This window comes from Etheostoma cragini, chromosome 12 (assembly GCF_013103735.1).
Source record: "Etheostoma cragini isolate CJK2018 chromosome 12, CSU_Ecrag_1.0, whole genome shotgun sequence".
NCBI lineage: Eukaryota > Metazoa > Chordata > Actinopteri > Perciformes > Percidae > Etheostoma > Etheostoma cragini.
The window spans coordinates 1,927,269-1,944,081 of record NC_048418.1 but is presented as its reverse complement, the minus strand read 5'-3'; the positions used below and the strand labels follow the sequence as shown (position 1 = coordinate 1,944,081).

The window sequence follows — 16,813 nt, the reverse complement described above, 5'->3', positions numbered from 1 at the left end:
TCTGATCTCCAGCAGGGGGAGACTCCTTAAAGCTGCTTTCTATCTGATCTCCAGCAGGGGGAGACTCCTTAAACCTGCATTCTATCAGATCTCCAGCAAGAGGAGACTCCTTAAACCAGCTTTCTATCTGATCTCCAGCAGGAGGAGACTCCTTAAACCTGCATTATATCTGATCTCCAGCAAGAGGAGACTCCTTAAACCAGCTTTCTATCTGATCTCCAGCAGGGGGAGACTCCTTAAAGCTGCTTTCTATCTGATCTCCAGCAGGGGGGGACTGGCTAAACCTTCATTATATCTGATCTCTAGCAGGGGGGGACTCCTTAAACCTGCTTTCTATCTGATCTCCAGCAGGGGGAGACTCCTTAAAGCTGCATTCTATCTGATCTCCAGCAGGAGGAGACTCCTTAAACCTGCTTTCTATCTGATCTCCAGCTGGGGGAGACGTATCAGTTGCAAAAGGAGGTCTGTTTCTGTAGAATCTGAGGAAGTGACCCACTTCTCACTTAATTGATTTATAACCTCAGATTTACTACCTCAGTCAACATTTTCATAATGAGTTAATGGTCTTAATCATTAGTTTGAAGTCTTCAGCAAAACAGAATCATGTGGAGTTTTTTAAAATAATCGTCTTATTGATTTTAAGATTAGCAATAAAGCAGGGGGTATTTTAGGGCGTGGCTATGATGTGATTGCCAGTGAAGGTGTGTAACGTAACGTAGAGTGTAAGGGCTCCTCCCTCACTCCTCCTTCTCTTCTAAAATCATCACATCCCCATCCAGGACGGCTGCGCCCGTAACGGCAAACTCAACGACTCATAGCAGATCTCCACAAACCAACGGGTGACATCACACATGTGCAGCCCATTAATATACAGTCTATGGTTGTGAATGTTATTTTTACAAAGCTCTTCTTATTCATACCAAAAACTGTCCTGTTGCTGTATTATTTCCTATGACTCTCTCCCCCCCCCCCCCCCCCCCCCCCCCCCCCCCGGTGTAACTCTTTCATGTTTTTTAACTATTTAGTTAAAGGAACTGCTGACAACATGTTGGCATGGATGCCATTTTGTTCAGTCGTCTACAAGAAGAGGAAATGAAGCTAGAAGTGCTGCTTTTTTTTTTTATTAATTCATGTTTTCACAGGGCTAAAATGTTCTTTGAAAAAATAATGACATTGTCAGAGGTTAGTGGTTTGTGCCGCAGCTAAGAACAGAATGTAATTAGCTGCAGAACAAATAGATTATTAAAGGTAAATGTGTCCACAACGAAGAACGAATTGGTAATAACAAAAAAAAGTGAAGGTGCTAATGTGCATCTAGATAAGGTATGGAAGCAGAAATGTTAGATTTCTCAACATATATGACAGAGACATAACCACATGAGTCAGCGTCATTTATCATCCCCATCGTCTGAATGGGTCTCACATGCAGCTGTGGTCTCGTAGGGACAGTTGAGTCGAGCGTCTCCGCACGGCGACGAGCTGACGTACATGTGGAAGAGGACGCCGTCCTGCAGCCGGACGCCACCGCCGCCTGTGTTTGGTACGAAGATCGACTGTTCCTCGCTGCCTGCTGGATCACTTCAAAGAGGAAAGACACAGATGAGTTCAACATATAGGACAGAGTCAGGGTGAAAGGAACAAGACCAGCAGAAGACACGGTATGAAACCGTGTGAAACCTTTTTAATAATTAGTTAACAATATGTGTCAGTTTGTATCGATTAATCAACCCTTGGAGTTCACTGTGGGCATTGGGACCCTAAAATATTTAAGAAAATCCCATTTAGTTTTAGGTGACATTACTGTAAGTTGTTGTGACTTAACTGAAATTTAGAGAAAGTAGAAATGAAATTAACTCTGCTAATCTGCTCCCAATGTGCTCGGAGCTGAGGTTCAGAGAGGGAAGTTAGAGATTTAGAAAAGTGTGGACGACTAGAGAAAAAATAGAGAAACTATGGCAGCCTTTTACTCTAAATCTATGTTTCCCAAACTTAGGGCCGGGACCCAAAATGGGTCGCCAACCCGTTTTATTGGGACGCCAATTGGCAGAGAACAGACTAAATGCTCAGAATGACCTCAGAATGACCTCAGAATGACCTCAGAATGGCACTTTCAAAAAACAAATCTAGACTAGATCAGCTGGTTGGTATCTTAAACCAGACACACACATCTCATTAAATTCAAGTCAGCATTATTTAAACAAATGTTGGTGTCGGTACTGAGGGACGATGGGAGGGGACAGAGACCCAGGAAGGAGAATAGAGACCTTTTCTGTTTTGTTTACTTTTATAATGGAATAAATATACTTCATATACATTTAAATCCATGGTTTTGTTCCGTCTTTTGTCCTCAGTTTAAAAATGTAGATGTTACAATGATTCATTGTGTATTTTTGTAAATTTGGGTCCCGGGGAGACGCCAAGTTTCTCTTTTGGGTCTTGAGTTGAGAAAGTTTGGGAACCACTGCTCTAAATCAGTCCTCATGTTGTCTTCGGGTCAAATTTGACCCGTTTTCAAAGTTTTTATTTTTTTTAAGCAAAAAATGTTGTGGCAAAAGTGGCAAAATCTGTGAAAAAAAAATAAAAAATACTAAAACTTCATAACAAAAACTTTGCAAAAAGAAACTAAGACCTTAAGATAATGAAAAAAGGCTGAGGGTCTTACAGCAGCAGCTCCAGCTGAGCATACAGGAATCGAACCAGCGCCCTCCGGCTCAGGACTTCAGCGTGGCAGTCTCTGAGCGTCCCGCTATGGTCTCTCACGTGGTCTGAGTCCAGACACTTAGTCCCCGTAGCCAGAGACACGACCTGCGCTGATCTGAGGTCAAAACCTGGAACAGAAACGGACAAAATGAAGACAGTCCTCCCCTTCAAAAAAAGAGAAGTTAACCGTAGTCTTCATAAATCCACTGAAGTTTAAAGTTACGACACAAAGTTCTTTATTTGGACTCTTCCCTGAGATCAGTTTATTCCCCCCTGTGAGTTCTTCATTTGGACTCTTCCCTGAGATCAGTTTATTCCCCCCTGTGAGTTCTTCATTTGGACTCTTCCCTGAGATCAGTTTATTCCCCCCTGTGAGATCTTCCAGGAGTCTGTTTTCCAGTTTTTGTTTTCCATTTTTTCTTTGGTCTTTTTGGATTTTAGTCTTTTTTTGAGTTGGGACTTTGTTTTTTCCGTGTATCGTTGTTTTTTGCATTTTGGATCCCTGTGTTTATTTGGACTCTTTTGGTTAATAAATCCTCGTTAATCTCTCTCCTGCCTCCCTGCCTCATCTCTGCTTTTGGGTCCTCAATTCCGTTAAGTGCTGTTTTTGTTATTAAAAATGCTTAGATTATTATTCTAAGTGTCTGAGAACATAATAAAAAGGATCCCAACAGAGAGAGAACATTTAATAAAAAGATAAAAACAACTTTGTTTGCCAAAACCCACCAAACTCCATTAAAATAAACAATACGTTTAGCGTGTACAGAGCTAGCATATTTCAACATGTAAATTATGAATTGAGGGTTTATTTCAAGCAAACCAGAGAGGTGAAGAGTGGAAATACAAACCAAGATGGCTTTTTGAAGGATTTTGACATTTATTTTGTTTGTCGATTTTGAATGAAGTGTGTTTTATAATGATTAAAAAAAGTACTGTTTATTTAAATGGAGTTTGATTGGGTTTGGCGATAGCAATTGCCCAATAACATTAACACATCCCAGAAATTACAGAACAACATGATGATTAATTTATCAGGCTGATCCAGACACCATCCCCCCCTCACTCACCCCTGGTCATCACGATCCCTGCCAGGACTTTGTGGCGGGCCTGTGAGGAGGTAGAGAGACCGCCGTCTGTCAGCTCGGAGTATTTCTCTCTCACCAGGTGGAAAATCGACTCTGCGAAGAACTGCAGAAAAAGAAATGGAGAAGACTGTGTTTAAAGAGTGGAAGGTGCATACTGAACGTCTCATTCTCTCCCCTTTTCTTATTAAGCACACATAAGCTTATTCAGGATATTTGTTAATATTCTAACAATTGTTGGTTATTGTCTGTCTTACTTCTTTTATTCTTTATTGTTGCCATGTTACTTAGCTCAATCTGCTAAAGACTGTTTTTTATACAGGAGTACGTTGAGTTTCGAATTCCATTTGAGCATTAAAAACTAACAAATATCGCTTTTAAAGTTGATTTAGAGCAGATAAAAAATTGCACTTTAAAATTAAAATTGCACTTTATTTGCGATTAATTGTGATTTAATGTTTCAACTGATGGACAGCCCTTTTTTCTGGAGAAGTTGTCTGGAGAATCTGCGTGCCATGGTCTGCTAAACCTATATTTAAACCCGAGGACATTGGGACTTCTGCGTTATATTTTTCTCCAGACAACAGCTACTAAAAACAAACAACAAACCCAAATCTCTGTCTGCAGGGATGCACCAGCAGCTGTGACACTCGCCCGGACCACGATAGGAAGTCTCTGACAGTCTGTCAGCGATGGCCCAGAGTTTTCTCCCTCTAAACTCCCCCAGTCTGCAGAGGAAGAGCTGTCATAGTCCCACTCGTCAAAATATGTCTAATTATATCTTTGGGCTGTCAGTCTTTTTTTGGGGTAGTTACTCTTAGTTGCTACAATGCAGACTCAGGTTCACCGAAGGGCCAAGAGGAGACTAAAGACACAAACAAGCGTTGAGTATTAATAAGAGGAGGACCGGGGGTGCCTTTGACAAGATTAAGTATAAATATATATGGACGCCATTTATATACTGCTTATAAAAGTCTTAACAACCACTGAAAGCCCTTCTCACACTGTAGGCTGCTTTACAGACTTGGGGCCCTCTTGCACCCAACGCAAGACCGATGCATTTATTAATTCCCCATCTCCCACGTCGTTTAAATAGCAAATGCATCTGCGCCCATGGGCGTGCTGGTCTTACATCGTGGTGTGTTCAGGTGAATTCTTGGCATTTTGCTATGTTGCGGCAGCAGAAAGTGGTTGTTAATGTGTGTGGCACAGTGTTAAAGGCAGACGTTTAGTCATTTAGGCTACACTGTATACTGTTGTTATCTATTAGTAGTGTATTTGATGCTATCCTGTACCCAGTGCAGTCGGGCTCTCTCCTCCTCCTGCGCTCCATAGCGGAAAATGTGACGGTGAGACAGCGCAGATCAAACATTAAGACGTTTTTTTTAATTTAAGATGTGAGTTTGAGGTGTTTATGGAACAATTATCACTCAGTAGGCTACAAGTGCAAATAACACTGCTGGATGTGATCTTTATATGATAACGTGGATAATATGGCGTGAGGAAACGTGTGTGTGAGGCACCAATATTGGAAAATATTGCTAATAATTGTTGTTGTACTGTCTCCAGTCTGACTTTTGTTCACCACCTCACCATCTGCGTTGCCAAATCACATTTTGTCTCCAGAATGTGCATATGGCCAGAGTTTGCATGGATAACCACAGTTTTCTGTTTCTTTCTTTGGGAATGGTGTAAGCACAATTTTGGCTTCAAGTAACTGAAGATGCTTAAACTCCTGAGTATGTTCAACAATACAAACCGCCGTGAGCAGGGTTTGAACCTGCGCGGGGAAACCCCATTGGATTTCGAGTCCAACGCCTTAACCACTCGGCCATCGCAGCTGGGTAGCAAGCTCTTGAATTACACTCAGAATCTGAAAAGATTAACAGCATACTAATGCCCTTCGATCCACGTGTACTTGTAACAACTGCTGAGTCAAAGTTGCTCTTCTATCAGCTTGAATCAATGGGCCCATTCTCCTCTGACCTTTAGCATCAACAAGGCATTCCCCCCCCCCCCCCCCCCCCCCCCAGGACTGCTGCATGCTGGATGTTTTTCCCTTCTTCACACCATTTTTTGTAAACCCCAGAAATGGTTGTGGGTGTAAATCCCAGTAACTGAGCAGATTGCAGACTACTCAGACCGGCACCAACAACCATGCCACGCTCAAAATTGCTTAAATCACCTTTCTTTCCCATTGTGACATTTAGTTTGGAGTTCAGGAGACGGTCTGGATCAGGTCAGGAGATGGTCTGGATCAGGTCAGGAGATGGTCTGGACCAGGACCACAGCGCTAAATGTATTAAAACCACTGCCATGTGAGAAGATGAAAAGGTGTTCCTAATAATCCTTTAGGTGAGTGTATATATTTTATTTCTGAATTATCATGTTAGGTTGAAAGAACAACCAATTATGAATTAAAGGCCTCCTACAGACATTGTGTTTTCTAAGTCAAAGCCATTTTTTGGGTATTGTCAGTGATAGAAATCGCTGTGAGCAGGGTTTGAACCTGCGTGGGGAAACCCCATTGGATTTCGAGTCCAACGCCTTAACCACTCGGCCATCACAGCTGGAAATATTACACGTCACAGATGTCAGTTGTGCTATCTGCTCTGAACTCGTCTGCTGAATATTTGAATAACTTAAAAAGGCTGCTCAGTTCATCTGTTGCTTTCCTTAGGTTTGGAGAAAGCAGATGAATTATATATTTGACAGTCTGATCTGAGTCCAGATAGACGGGTACGATATGGTGAATTAGACTTTGCAGTTTCCGGCACACACCCACCTTTATGAGGAGGTCCAACATGTGTGTAACATTGAAACTCTTCATGTTTTTAACCGCCCCAAACTCTAAAACTATTACCAAGACCCGACCTCAGTGTCTACAGCTATCTGTTTTTTTAAATGTCTCGCCTCATTTTGTAAGCGCAGGTGTTTTACTTTATTTGGGAAGCAAAATTCTCTGGCTCAACATTTTCTGGCTGACAGTGGCACAAGGTCGTGTGTAATGAGTGTGTTAAACAATTATCAGTCAAATTACTATGCTCTTCACACCGCCTTCCCGCTCCACCTCCGTCTCCTCGGTCCGCTGCCTCTCCTCCTTCATCCCTAATGTGCTGTAATAATGTTCATTAATGCGTCATGGCGCCTGACAGACAGTTCAAATCGAATGGGAGATGATGCTAAATGATCAGTTGGAAAAGCTGCAAAAATAAATCATCTGCTGCACAAAGAGAAGGAGGGGAAGCTTTTGCTAATTGTTACATTTTTGCCTATAACGTTTGTTGAAATTTAGAGCATATAAATGTTGTTTTTATCATCATCATCATCATCATTTCCCATCAAAATGTACATGCATCCTCCCGTCTCTCTTTAAATGTCCCCGGGGTTTAATAAAACATCTACATGTCTGTCTAACAACTCCATTTTCCTTTGCATATTTGGTCGGTTATCTTCAGCTGAGCGAAGCTGACTCAGGAGACAAATCTCCTTTTATTCATTAAGCGTGACGGCAAAATGACGTCAAGGACGATTCTCCGAGGCTCCGAGACATAATGAAATTGTTTAGATGCCGCAGACGATGCACACAGGACACCATCCAGCTCTCAGGCCTCAGGACATGATGGCCATGCTGATGTAAGGCACACTCCATTTGGTATCACACGGCGCACCGCAGACCCATTTATCCAGACCATTTAGAAGACGGGTGATTGCTGAAGAGATGAAGGGCCGATTCAGTGTCACCACTGAGGTTTCCAAGTAAGAGAAATCTGTCTTTAACGATATGAAGGGCATAGAGTCTGTCTACTCTCTCTGTACTATACTCTCTTTACATTTCTCTACAAATTATACAATACAGTTCTACTGAAAAACTGTTTTAGTTGTTTCTGTTAAGTTTGACACAGTCTGATTTTCTCAGAGTGTAAGAGGTACGCATGAATGCACCATGAGTTTAAGAGGTGTACCTGAATGCACCACAATGTCCCGTTGACGCTGATTGCTTTATTGTTGGTTGATTGTTTACAGAAGTGAGGTCACGCTGCGTGGTTAGCGCCACGTTATTGGCCGGAGAGAAAAACTGGGAGAAGGAAATGCTGGAAATTTCAATTTCCTTAGGGGACTCCCCTAAGGAAATTGAAATTTCCAGCATCCCAAAAGGATTAATAAAGAGAAGTCGAAGTCTAAGAAATTGAAAGCTCATTTCGATCGATTTTGCATGAATATCATGACACCCCTAAATATTATGCCTGCGCAGTAGTGATTTGGGGGGTGGAGCCCCGGTTGCCCACACAGGCCCAACCAATCACGAGTCAATCCCAGCTGTCAATCATAATGTTTCTCCCTGTTTTTGTAGAATCTAATAACTAATAACAACCAAACTGATTAGGAAAATGAACACTTGATACAGTTATTTCATGTTTGGAAAAAAAAGACATCTTCACATCTAAATACTGTGGTGTAGTACAGGGACCTGCTCACCTGAGGTAGCTGATGTCTGGCTCTGCTGCCGTGGAGGCCCAGCCCCTTCCTCTCCGGTCCCAGAGTTACGTTGTAAATGGACTGCAGGGCGGCTGCTGCCGCTCGAGCCTTGGCCAGTCTTTTGCTGTGGCCACATCCTTCAAAAACCCTCCCCTCCACTCGCACGACCATAACAAATCTCCTCATTGGCCTGCCGTGAACCCTCTCCGTCATGCACATGTACCTGAGTCCTGGTCGCAGCTCATTGAGCAGCGCCACTGGGCTGAGGCGGTCTAGCAGTGAGCTGCTAAGGGCTCGTCTTTTTGGATTGGTGGAGAATAAGTCCAGTGTGAGTCGGACGAGTCGTCTGTGGTTGTAAATGCTGTAGAAAACCTTGTTTTTCGCCGTGTTGCAGTGCAGGAGATCACAGTTTTCCATCAGCGATGGCTCAAACTCTTTAAGGAATGACTCATGGATGTCCAGTTCATCCGCTGTGAAGTCCGCAGGCGTGCCGGTGAAGTTCCCCATGGAGGCGTGAGCCTGGGGGGCGTTTGAGAACTGGATGAACGAGCGGAGAGCCAGTTCTGCAGCCCTCATCTTGGCCTGCTTTTTTGTTGGTCCTCTGCCCTCGAAGTGGAAACCATTCACCTCCACGCCCACGGAAAACAGCGGAGCATGCAGCGGGCCAGTCTTTGACACGATCTCGTACCGCAGACCGGGTCGGAGCTCATTCAGCTGGACCACCGCGTTCTTCTGAGCGACAGCCCAGGCTGCTCTCTTACAGGTCAAAGGGCTTTGGTAGAGCAGCCGGTCTTTCCCTTCCGCCAGCGGTTGTTTCCTCTTCAAAGCTCTCGATCCACGTTTGGGGAAAGTTGTGCAAAAGGTCGACGGGTGATACTTCCGTAGTAGGTCACAGTCCACCTGGCCTTTATCATCTTTGTTCTCTTTTACTTCCAAACTGCTTGTACCTGTTGGCAGATCAAAATCTTTGTCAGAATCCCAATGCATTTTGGGAGCAGGCCTACATGTAAGGAACAAGTCTACAGCCATGTCAGCTGCTCTGTGAGACTGTACTAGTGAGCTAAATGCTAACATCATCTTAGCTTAGCGTGTAGCATGCTAACATTTCCGCATAATACAAAGTACAGCTGAGGCTGATGGGAATGTCATACGTTTTGCAGAAATCTGGTGATAAACCAAATCATTGGACACATTAAGTGTGTTTACATGCACTTACTGTAAGTAACCAGGTTACCGTGAAGTTGTGTATAAACACACTAGGTCAGTAATTACATTTCTCGCTTATGGACATTTGTTTGGGGACGTGGATTTCTTATTTAAAAGACCCCCCAAAAACGCAAATTGGCTTGAATTTAACAATTAGTCAAATGTTCAGTTGTGGAAACTAACTTTAGACTTTGTGTTAGTTTCACTTTATGTGATATTATTAGAGGAACAGTCAAGTGATCAACAAAGTCAGTAGGATTCATCCTCTGGGGGTCGTGAAAGTTTGTACAAAAATTCACGGCAATCCATCTAATAGTTGTCGACAGACGCCGCTATATGGATGTTTTGTAAAGTAAAATAAATGAAATGAGGTAAATGATTTGCACCAAAATCCACATAATTTCAACATAATCCACATTGATTGTTTGTGTCTTGGTTGCTGAGGTATCTCACTAATCCATCTGTGGTAGCAGAACATGGAAAACATCAGTTTTATTAGCGGAAACCAAAACATTTTTGGAAGTGCAAGGAGGAAAAATATGTACTTAAACTGTCGGCATCCTCAGCTGATGATTGTCCAGTGTCCCAGTGTCCTATGGGGCGGAGCAGCGTAGATAACATGGGGACTCGGCCTGAAAAACAGGATCATATTGTTGGTAATGACCCCGAATCATACATATCACACAGAGAGATGCATTATTCACTATATGTGAGTTCATATATCTAAAAAAAAAACTCCTCTTGGACATTTTTTTTTTTAGTGAAATGAGCCCAATGCACAAATCTGAACGCTTCTACTGCATAGTCTCATATTCACTCCCAACCTTAAAAAAATGAATGAAACGGACCGAGGTGAACACGTTCGCGGCGATAGTGCAGACGTAATGGGTGAAGCCGGCGGGGCCGTTACAGTTCCCACTTAAATGGATGGAAATGAAAACAAAGAGAAGGCAGCTCCGAGCCAACCGGGGGAACTGAAAGGTGTCGGGCGATAAGGACGGAGGGTTTCAGACAGGAAGTGTCCAGGGGCTCACAGCTTTGTCTCATTCACCCCGGCACACGGGGTTGTGAATCGTTTTTCAATAGATTTCAACGGATTTTGTTAAATGCTTTAAGGGTTTCACAATAAAACGCCTTTTTTGGGGTGTGATTGATGCTTTTTTCTGTTAAGTGTATAAGAAATGACCTTTTGGTTCCTTGTTCCATAATGACATCTTGTCACATATAACAGGGTCTCTCCAGATGTGCTGGTCTTCATCTTGACCAACTCTATAGATAGATGTTATGTATAAAAACGGTTTTCGGTCGGATGTTGAAGGGTTTTGGAGAATCACATGTGCACAGTCTAGCTTTAGGCTTCTCAGAATAACGTGAGCTTATATTAAAGGGAAAGGGGAGGAGTCAAAGAGACATCCATCCCTAGTTAGTGACTGACGAAAATTGGTGGAAGATATAAAAGATATAAAGATATAAAGATATAAAAATAATTTAGGAGATTTTCACATAAATTTACTAGGAGACACACATGTAATTTATTTGATGTAACGGAAGGATTTGAAAGAAATTGGAGTTAAATAAAAAGATTGATGAATTAAACTTAAGTTGATATTTATTTCATTGTTAACAAGCGTCGTATCAACTTATTTGGCAATGGACCTTCAACTATATAAAATAGTTGCACAACAAAGCTTTAATTAACTATTTACCATTTAATTATGATTATAAAGTGTTAGAAACATTGGTCTCCATTCCTTTTATGTGCAGGTCTTTCCCTCCTCCTCCACACTCAAACAATCTTCCCCATCCTTTAATTTGGGGATTTGGCTTCAGGAAACGCCCCGCAGCTCCAGCACGATAATAGCTCAGCTGCTGATCCATGTCGGCCCCTGAACCAGGGGCCCCATTTATCCCAGGCTAGATTTATCTGGAGCCCTGCCACCATTCATCATGCAGCTTTGGTTCAGCAGTGCACGTGGGGCAGAATCTACTCCACATGCAGACGTAAAAACAGAGAAATACGAGTTATATTATTGGTTGTGAAATATGCGTGCCCGCCTGCTGCGAGTTTAACATTTAACAGATCAACATTACAATAATGAGCCATTTGAAGACACTTTGAGAAAGCTTCAGACTCATTCTGTAGCGCTTTGGGATAAATAATTCATTGTTTTTAAGCTTGAAATTATACACATATTACAAAAGAGTGCAGGCAACACAAAGCTATTAAATACAAATCCAATTAAATAAGTTTAAAAGAACAGTTTTGAGCATCACATTGAAATGAATCTCACAGAAACTGTTAACCAGTGATGTTAATATTTAAACGTTATTAAACAATCTAAGTTTTACTTGCTTTACTGGGGAATTTTATTGCCTGTTTGGCCCATTTTTTGGTATCCGTGGTGACCGGTGATTCTGGTGCCCACTGCAATGCAAACTAAAATTGATTATCATGAAGAATGCACGTGAAGCCAGTGAGCATTAACCTTGCACCTTGCGGTTATATCAGGCGTGTGACGGCGTTGAGCTGTGGGCTGATACGAGCCAGAGCTGCTAGATGAGCTGTGATGATGGGAATCTGGAGCGTCTGAAGGTGGAGGTGGAGGTGTTTTAATGACCTGCACCATCACAGCTGACCGGGACCATTTATTTTGGTAGAGGACAAAAGACAATAAGTGTGTTTGTCTTGGCCGAGCCTCTCGCACCTTCACACACTTTCTTACACACTTAACCATTCGTCTCTCACTCTAGCTCCACCACCTCTCTCTCTCTTTCATTTCATAGTAGCACTTCATTAACTCACATCCATTTGTGAATTGAAGTGTTTGACTTTACACTTGGTTTAAGTAGAGGTTAACCAGGTTGCAACGTGACAAATTGCTAGCTTAATCTACCGGAAATCTTCTTCCCACGCGAACCTTCAATATAAAAAAAAGGGTTTGTGCAGCAATTTGGAGATGAAATTGCAGCGGCTGTTGTGTAACACTGCAGGTGACATTAAGGGCTCCGGTTATATATATATATATATATATATATATATATATATATATATATATATAATAAAAATAAAAAAAGGATGATACTAAAGCACTGCTCAGCAAATAGTGCACTTACATCATATCAGTCATGTCGCACCACGACAAATGAAAATGAAATGGAGCAAAGATCTGTGGTTGAACATTTTTGCAATTTATTGATGTTGTGTCATATCAGAATATGCTATAAAATACTATTTTATTAGTATAATTATTATAACTATTAAAAATATAGGTTTTTTTACTTCCTGAAAGCAGGGATTTGAATGTGAGTGTAACAGAATATACCCTTTTCCTACCTAACCTTGTCTTTGGACTCAGGATTTTAGTCCGATCAATTAAAGCTACAAAAAAACACGTGGAATTCAATTGTACTTTTCCATTTTTATGTGTTCTTTATGCAACAATAATCATAATCAGAAGCAGCTGTAATGGACAAGTAAGCATGTACACATAGAAGTAATTTGACTTTTGAACGTGCACACATTTACTTGCCCTTTGAAGCTGATTCTGATTCTTGAGGCCAGATAAGAAGGGATAAGTTCAGTTAAACGCAAAGGTGTAATGTTCAAATACTATGAGTTTGAAATGGTCTTCATAGATACTGTACGACAACTGTTGAAGGGGCGCAATGTGGTTTTGACCATTTCTAAACAGTTTTTCTTGCTTTTGGCTTGCAGATTTCTCTATAGCCCCCCCCCCCCACACACACACACAAACACACACACAGCTTTAGAATAGATATTTTCCAGCTCCTATGTTTGCTTGTGTCCGACACCTCGCTCGGTCAGTCGGCCGTGTCCTCGTTCTCTGTTCCTCCGACAATGCTTTCCTATCTTTCTGCTTCTTTTTTGACGATAGTGTGAAAAACTCCATCGCTACCTTGTTAGCCGGTTCCTGAATGGGCGTTTGTGTGCAGTGCCGGGAAGCAATTCGTGACGTCGCAAGACTCGATATCAGACGATGTTTCCTGAGGCTGAGTCCGGCAACTTGCCGGCTTAAAGTTGCAAGGGTGATTACAGGCACTAGGGGGGAGCGAGAAGACCACCAATCAACTGCATTTCTTACTTCACTTACTCTTGTATTCTTCCTGTTATAAGAGAGAATAGAAACAAAAGAGCCGAGCCGACATGAGAGCAGGAAGATAACTCCATATTCCAAGGTGCTTGTGTTTATCAAACCTTAGAATTTAAGTTTCTCCATCCAGCCGCTGTTAATGAACCTTATTTAATAGAATAATGAAATTAGGCATGGCAGGGGGGGAGAGCAAAGCACCCTCTCACTGTCCGCTGTGTGTGTGTGTGTGTGTGTGTGTGTGTGTGTGTGTGTGTGTGTGTGTGTGTGTGTGTGTGTGTGTGGTTTGACAGCTGTGGATAAGCTCATTTGCTAAGCGTAATTAATGGCAAGCAGTTTAAGGACTGTCTTTCCACAAGGGCAAAGAAATATGGAAACTTTTCAGAATAATTACTCTATCAACAGCCTCATCAGTAATGATCAGTAATCAGTAATGTAAGGTATCAGTCATGATAATTGCAATATAGTACGAGATGAGAGGAATAAATGTTAGATTTAATTGTGTTTTCTTCACTACTTGCTGATTTTAAAGCTGTTAAAGTGTTTAATCTTACAGATATGGCCTTAGAAAACAAGGATTTCCATGATGGACTACCCTCACCAAGCATAACCAAGCAAATCCATCTTTGTAAAAAGTAATACAAGACATCCAGGGCAACTTATAAGAAAGTTCCATAAGGTGCCAACAGTCCCTCAGGGGTTAAATCACTGGGACTCCATCATCAGTCCACTGTTGATCCTCCACATCATGTGTCAATTATACTTGTGAGACAGAGTCCTTGGTGTCATTTTTGGGAATGCACAGAAGTAAAGCATGTCATGGATTTTCAGTCTGGAGTATGAAACAAGAACTTGTTTTCAGCTATGATGGCCGAGTAGTTAAGGAGTGCTTTTTTTATTATTTCTGTTGATGCCACACCCATTCACACCTTGAGAGGTTAAATATGTGGGACTCCCATCAGTCTGCCGTTGATACAGTTAGACATGGATCCTCCAGATCAAGGGCATCATTATACTATGAAGAAAGTTTATGTCACATCATCTAAAGATTTGAACTGTACTTGTGAGATGGGCTCCATGGTGTCCTTTGTTCTAATGCACTGAAATAAAGTATTTAAGGGATTTTCGGATCTGGAGTGTAAACCCAAAATGTTTTTTCCAGCTGTGATGGCCGAGTGGTTAAGGCGTTGGACTCGAAATCCAATGGGGTTTCCCCTCGCAGGTTCAAACCCTGCTCACAGCGAACTCAAACCTTACCAGATTATTTATGTCATTACCATACCATACCATTCAAAGACGCTCAAGGTGCTGATGATCCTTTGCAAGTGAAAAAAACCTGGGATGTCCATTAGTCTGCTGTTGATGCAGCCACATGGATCCTTCAGATCAAGGGCATCAGTATGCAGGTTGTTTTGTTAGAACCCTGCTCACAGCGAATTCAAACCTTAACAGTGTTATGTCTGTCTTTGCCATTCATTCACACCTTGTCACATGATAGCCAGGTCAACTAACAAGTATGCTCCTTAGCAGGTAAAATACCTGGGATATTGATCAGTCTGCTGTTTATACTGCTACACATGGATTTTCCAAATCAAGAGCCTTAGTATGCAGATCATCAAAAATTGTCAAATGTTTTGTGAGACAGACTTCTTCTTGTCCCTTTTAGTTATTTCTTTTGATGCAACACCTATTTACACCTTGTTAAAAGACAGCCAGTGTAACTAACAAGCCACTTAAAGGTGGGACTCCCATCAGTCTGCCGTTGATACAGTTAGACATGGATCCTCCAGATCAAGGGCATCATTAAACTATGAACAAAGTTTATGTCAGATCATCTAAAGATGTGAATTGTACTTGTGAGATGGGCTCCACGGTGTCCTTTGTTCTAATGCACTGAAATAAAGTACGTAAGGGATTTTCGGGATCTGGAGTGTAAACCAAGATCTTGATTTCCAGCTGTGATGGCCGAGTGGTTAAGGCGTTGGACTCGAAATCCAATGGGGTTTCCCCTCGCAGGTTCAAACCCTGCTCACAGCGAAGTCACTCCTTACCAGTGTTATTTATGTCATTACCACACCTATTCACACCTTGCCACACGACAGCGAGGTGAACTACCAAGCTGTATCTAAGTTCAAAGACGCTGAAGTTGCTTATTATCCTTCGCAGGTGAAATACCTGGGACGCCCATTAGTCTGCAGTTGATGCAGCTACACATGGACACGTGGATCCTCCAGGTGGAGGTATCAGTATGCAGATTATCAAAATTTGTCAATTGTTTTGTGAGATGGGCTTCTTCTTGTCCTTTTTTGTTATTTCTTTTGATGCCACCCATTCACACCTTGCTAGAAGACAGCCAGGGTAACTAACACTTAAAGATGGGACTCCCATCAGTCCGCCGTTGATACAGTTAGACATGGATCCTCCAGATCAAGGGCATCATTATGCTATGAACAAACCCTATGTCAGATCATCTAAAGGTGTGAATTTTACTTGTGAGAAGGGCTCCTTGTTTCTTGTTTGAATGCACTGAAATAAAGGAGTTCAGGGATTTTTGGGATCTGGAGTGTAAACCAAAAAATTGATTCCCAGCTGTGATGGCCGAGTGGTTAAGGCGTTGGACTCGAAATCTAATGGGGTTTCCCCTCGCAGGTTCAAATCCTGCTCACAGCAAATTCAGACTGTGATGGTCTTGTTTCTGTCATTGCTACACCCAATCACACCCTGTAACAAGGTGAACTAACAAACTGTATCAAATTTTAAAGACCCTGAAGGTCCTAATGATCCTTTGCAGATTAAATACCCGGGACACCCATTAGTCTGCAGATGCACTTGGACTTGAAATCCTTGCAGGTTTAAACCCTGCTCACAGCGAATTTAAACTGTAGCAGTGTTATTTCTGTATTTGTCAGACCCTGTCACATGACTGCAAGTTGAATTTGCTCAAGGTGCTGTTGATCCTTTGCAGGCAAAATGCCCGTGGGACACCTGTTGAAAACAGCAACACATGGATCCTCCAGATCAAGGGTATCAGAATGCAGATCATGAAAAGTCTTCAAGTGTTTTGTGAGATGGGCTCTTTGGTGTCCTTGTTGGAATCCACTGAAATAAAGTATGTCAGGGATTTTCGGATTTGGAGTTTAAATCAACATCTTGTTTTCAAGCTGTGATGGCCGAGTGGTTAAGGCGTTGGACTCGAAATCCAATGGGGTTTCCCCTCGCAGGTTCAAACCCTGCTCA

The 16,813-nt window shown here is 42.1% G+C and overlaps 1 protein-coding gene and 6 non-coding genes across 8 annotated transcripts in view; 4 read left to right on the top strand and 3 right to left on the bottom strand.

Annotated features, from left to right (window-relative positions):
• Nucleotides 1-16,813, bottom strand: part of LOC117954598 (double-stranded RNA-specific editase B2-like) — a 55,711-nt gene that overhangs the window by 5,218 nt on the left and 33,680 nt on the right. For both annotated transcript variants that reach the window (XM_034888529.1, XM_034888530.1), the window contains exons 3-7: nucleotides 10,013-10,099; nucleotides 8,262-9,208; nucleotides 3,768-3,888; nucleotides 2,663-2,828; nucleotides 1,424-1,578 (exon numbers count right to left, since the gene is read on the bottom strand). In XM_034888529.1, coding sequence (XP_034744420.1) covers nucleotides 1,424-1,578; nucleotides 2,663-2,828; nucleotides 3,768-3,888; nucleotides 8,262-9,208; nucleotides 10,013-10,099 — 1,476 coding nt within the window. The remainder of the gene's footprint in view (nucleotides 1-1,423; nucleotides 1,579-2,662; nucleotides 2,829-3,767; nucleotides 3,889-8,261; nucleotides 9,209-10,012; nucleotides 10,100-16,813) is intronic.
• On the bottom strand, nucleotides 5,542-5,623 carry trnas-cga. The gene has a single exon. It is a non-coding gene; the product is annotated as a tRNA-Ser (tRNA).
• On the bottom strand, nucleotides 6,271-6,352 carry trnas-cga. Its single transcript has one exon. It is a non-coding gene; the product is annotated as a tRNA-Ser (tRNA).
• On the top strand, nucleotides 14,738-14,819 carry trnas-cga. Its single transcript has one exon. It is a non-coding gene; the product is annotated as a tRNA-Ser (tRNA).
• On the top strand, nucleotides 15,532-15,613 carry trnas-cga. Its single transcript has one exon. It is a non-coding gene; the product is annotated as a tRNA-Ser (tRNA).
• Nucleotides 16,165-16,246, top strand: trnas-cga. The gene has a single exon. It is a non-coding gene; the product is annotated as a tRNA-Ser (tRNA).
• trnas-cga lies at nucleotides 16,736-16,813 on the top strand. Its single transcript has one exon. It is a non-coding gene; the product is annotated as a tRNA-Ser (tRNA).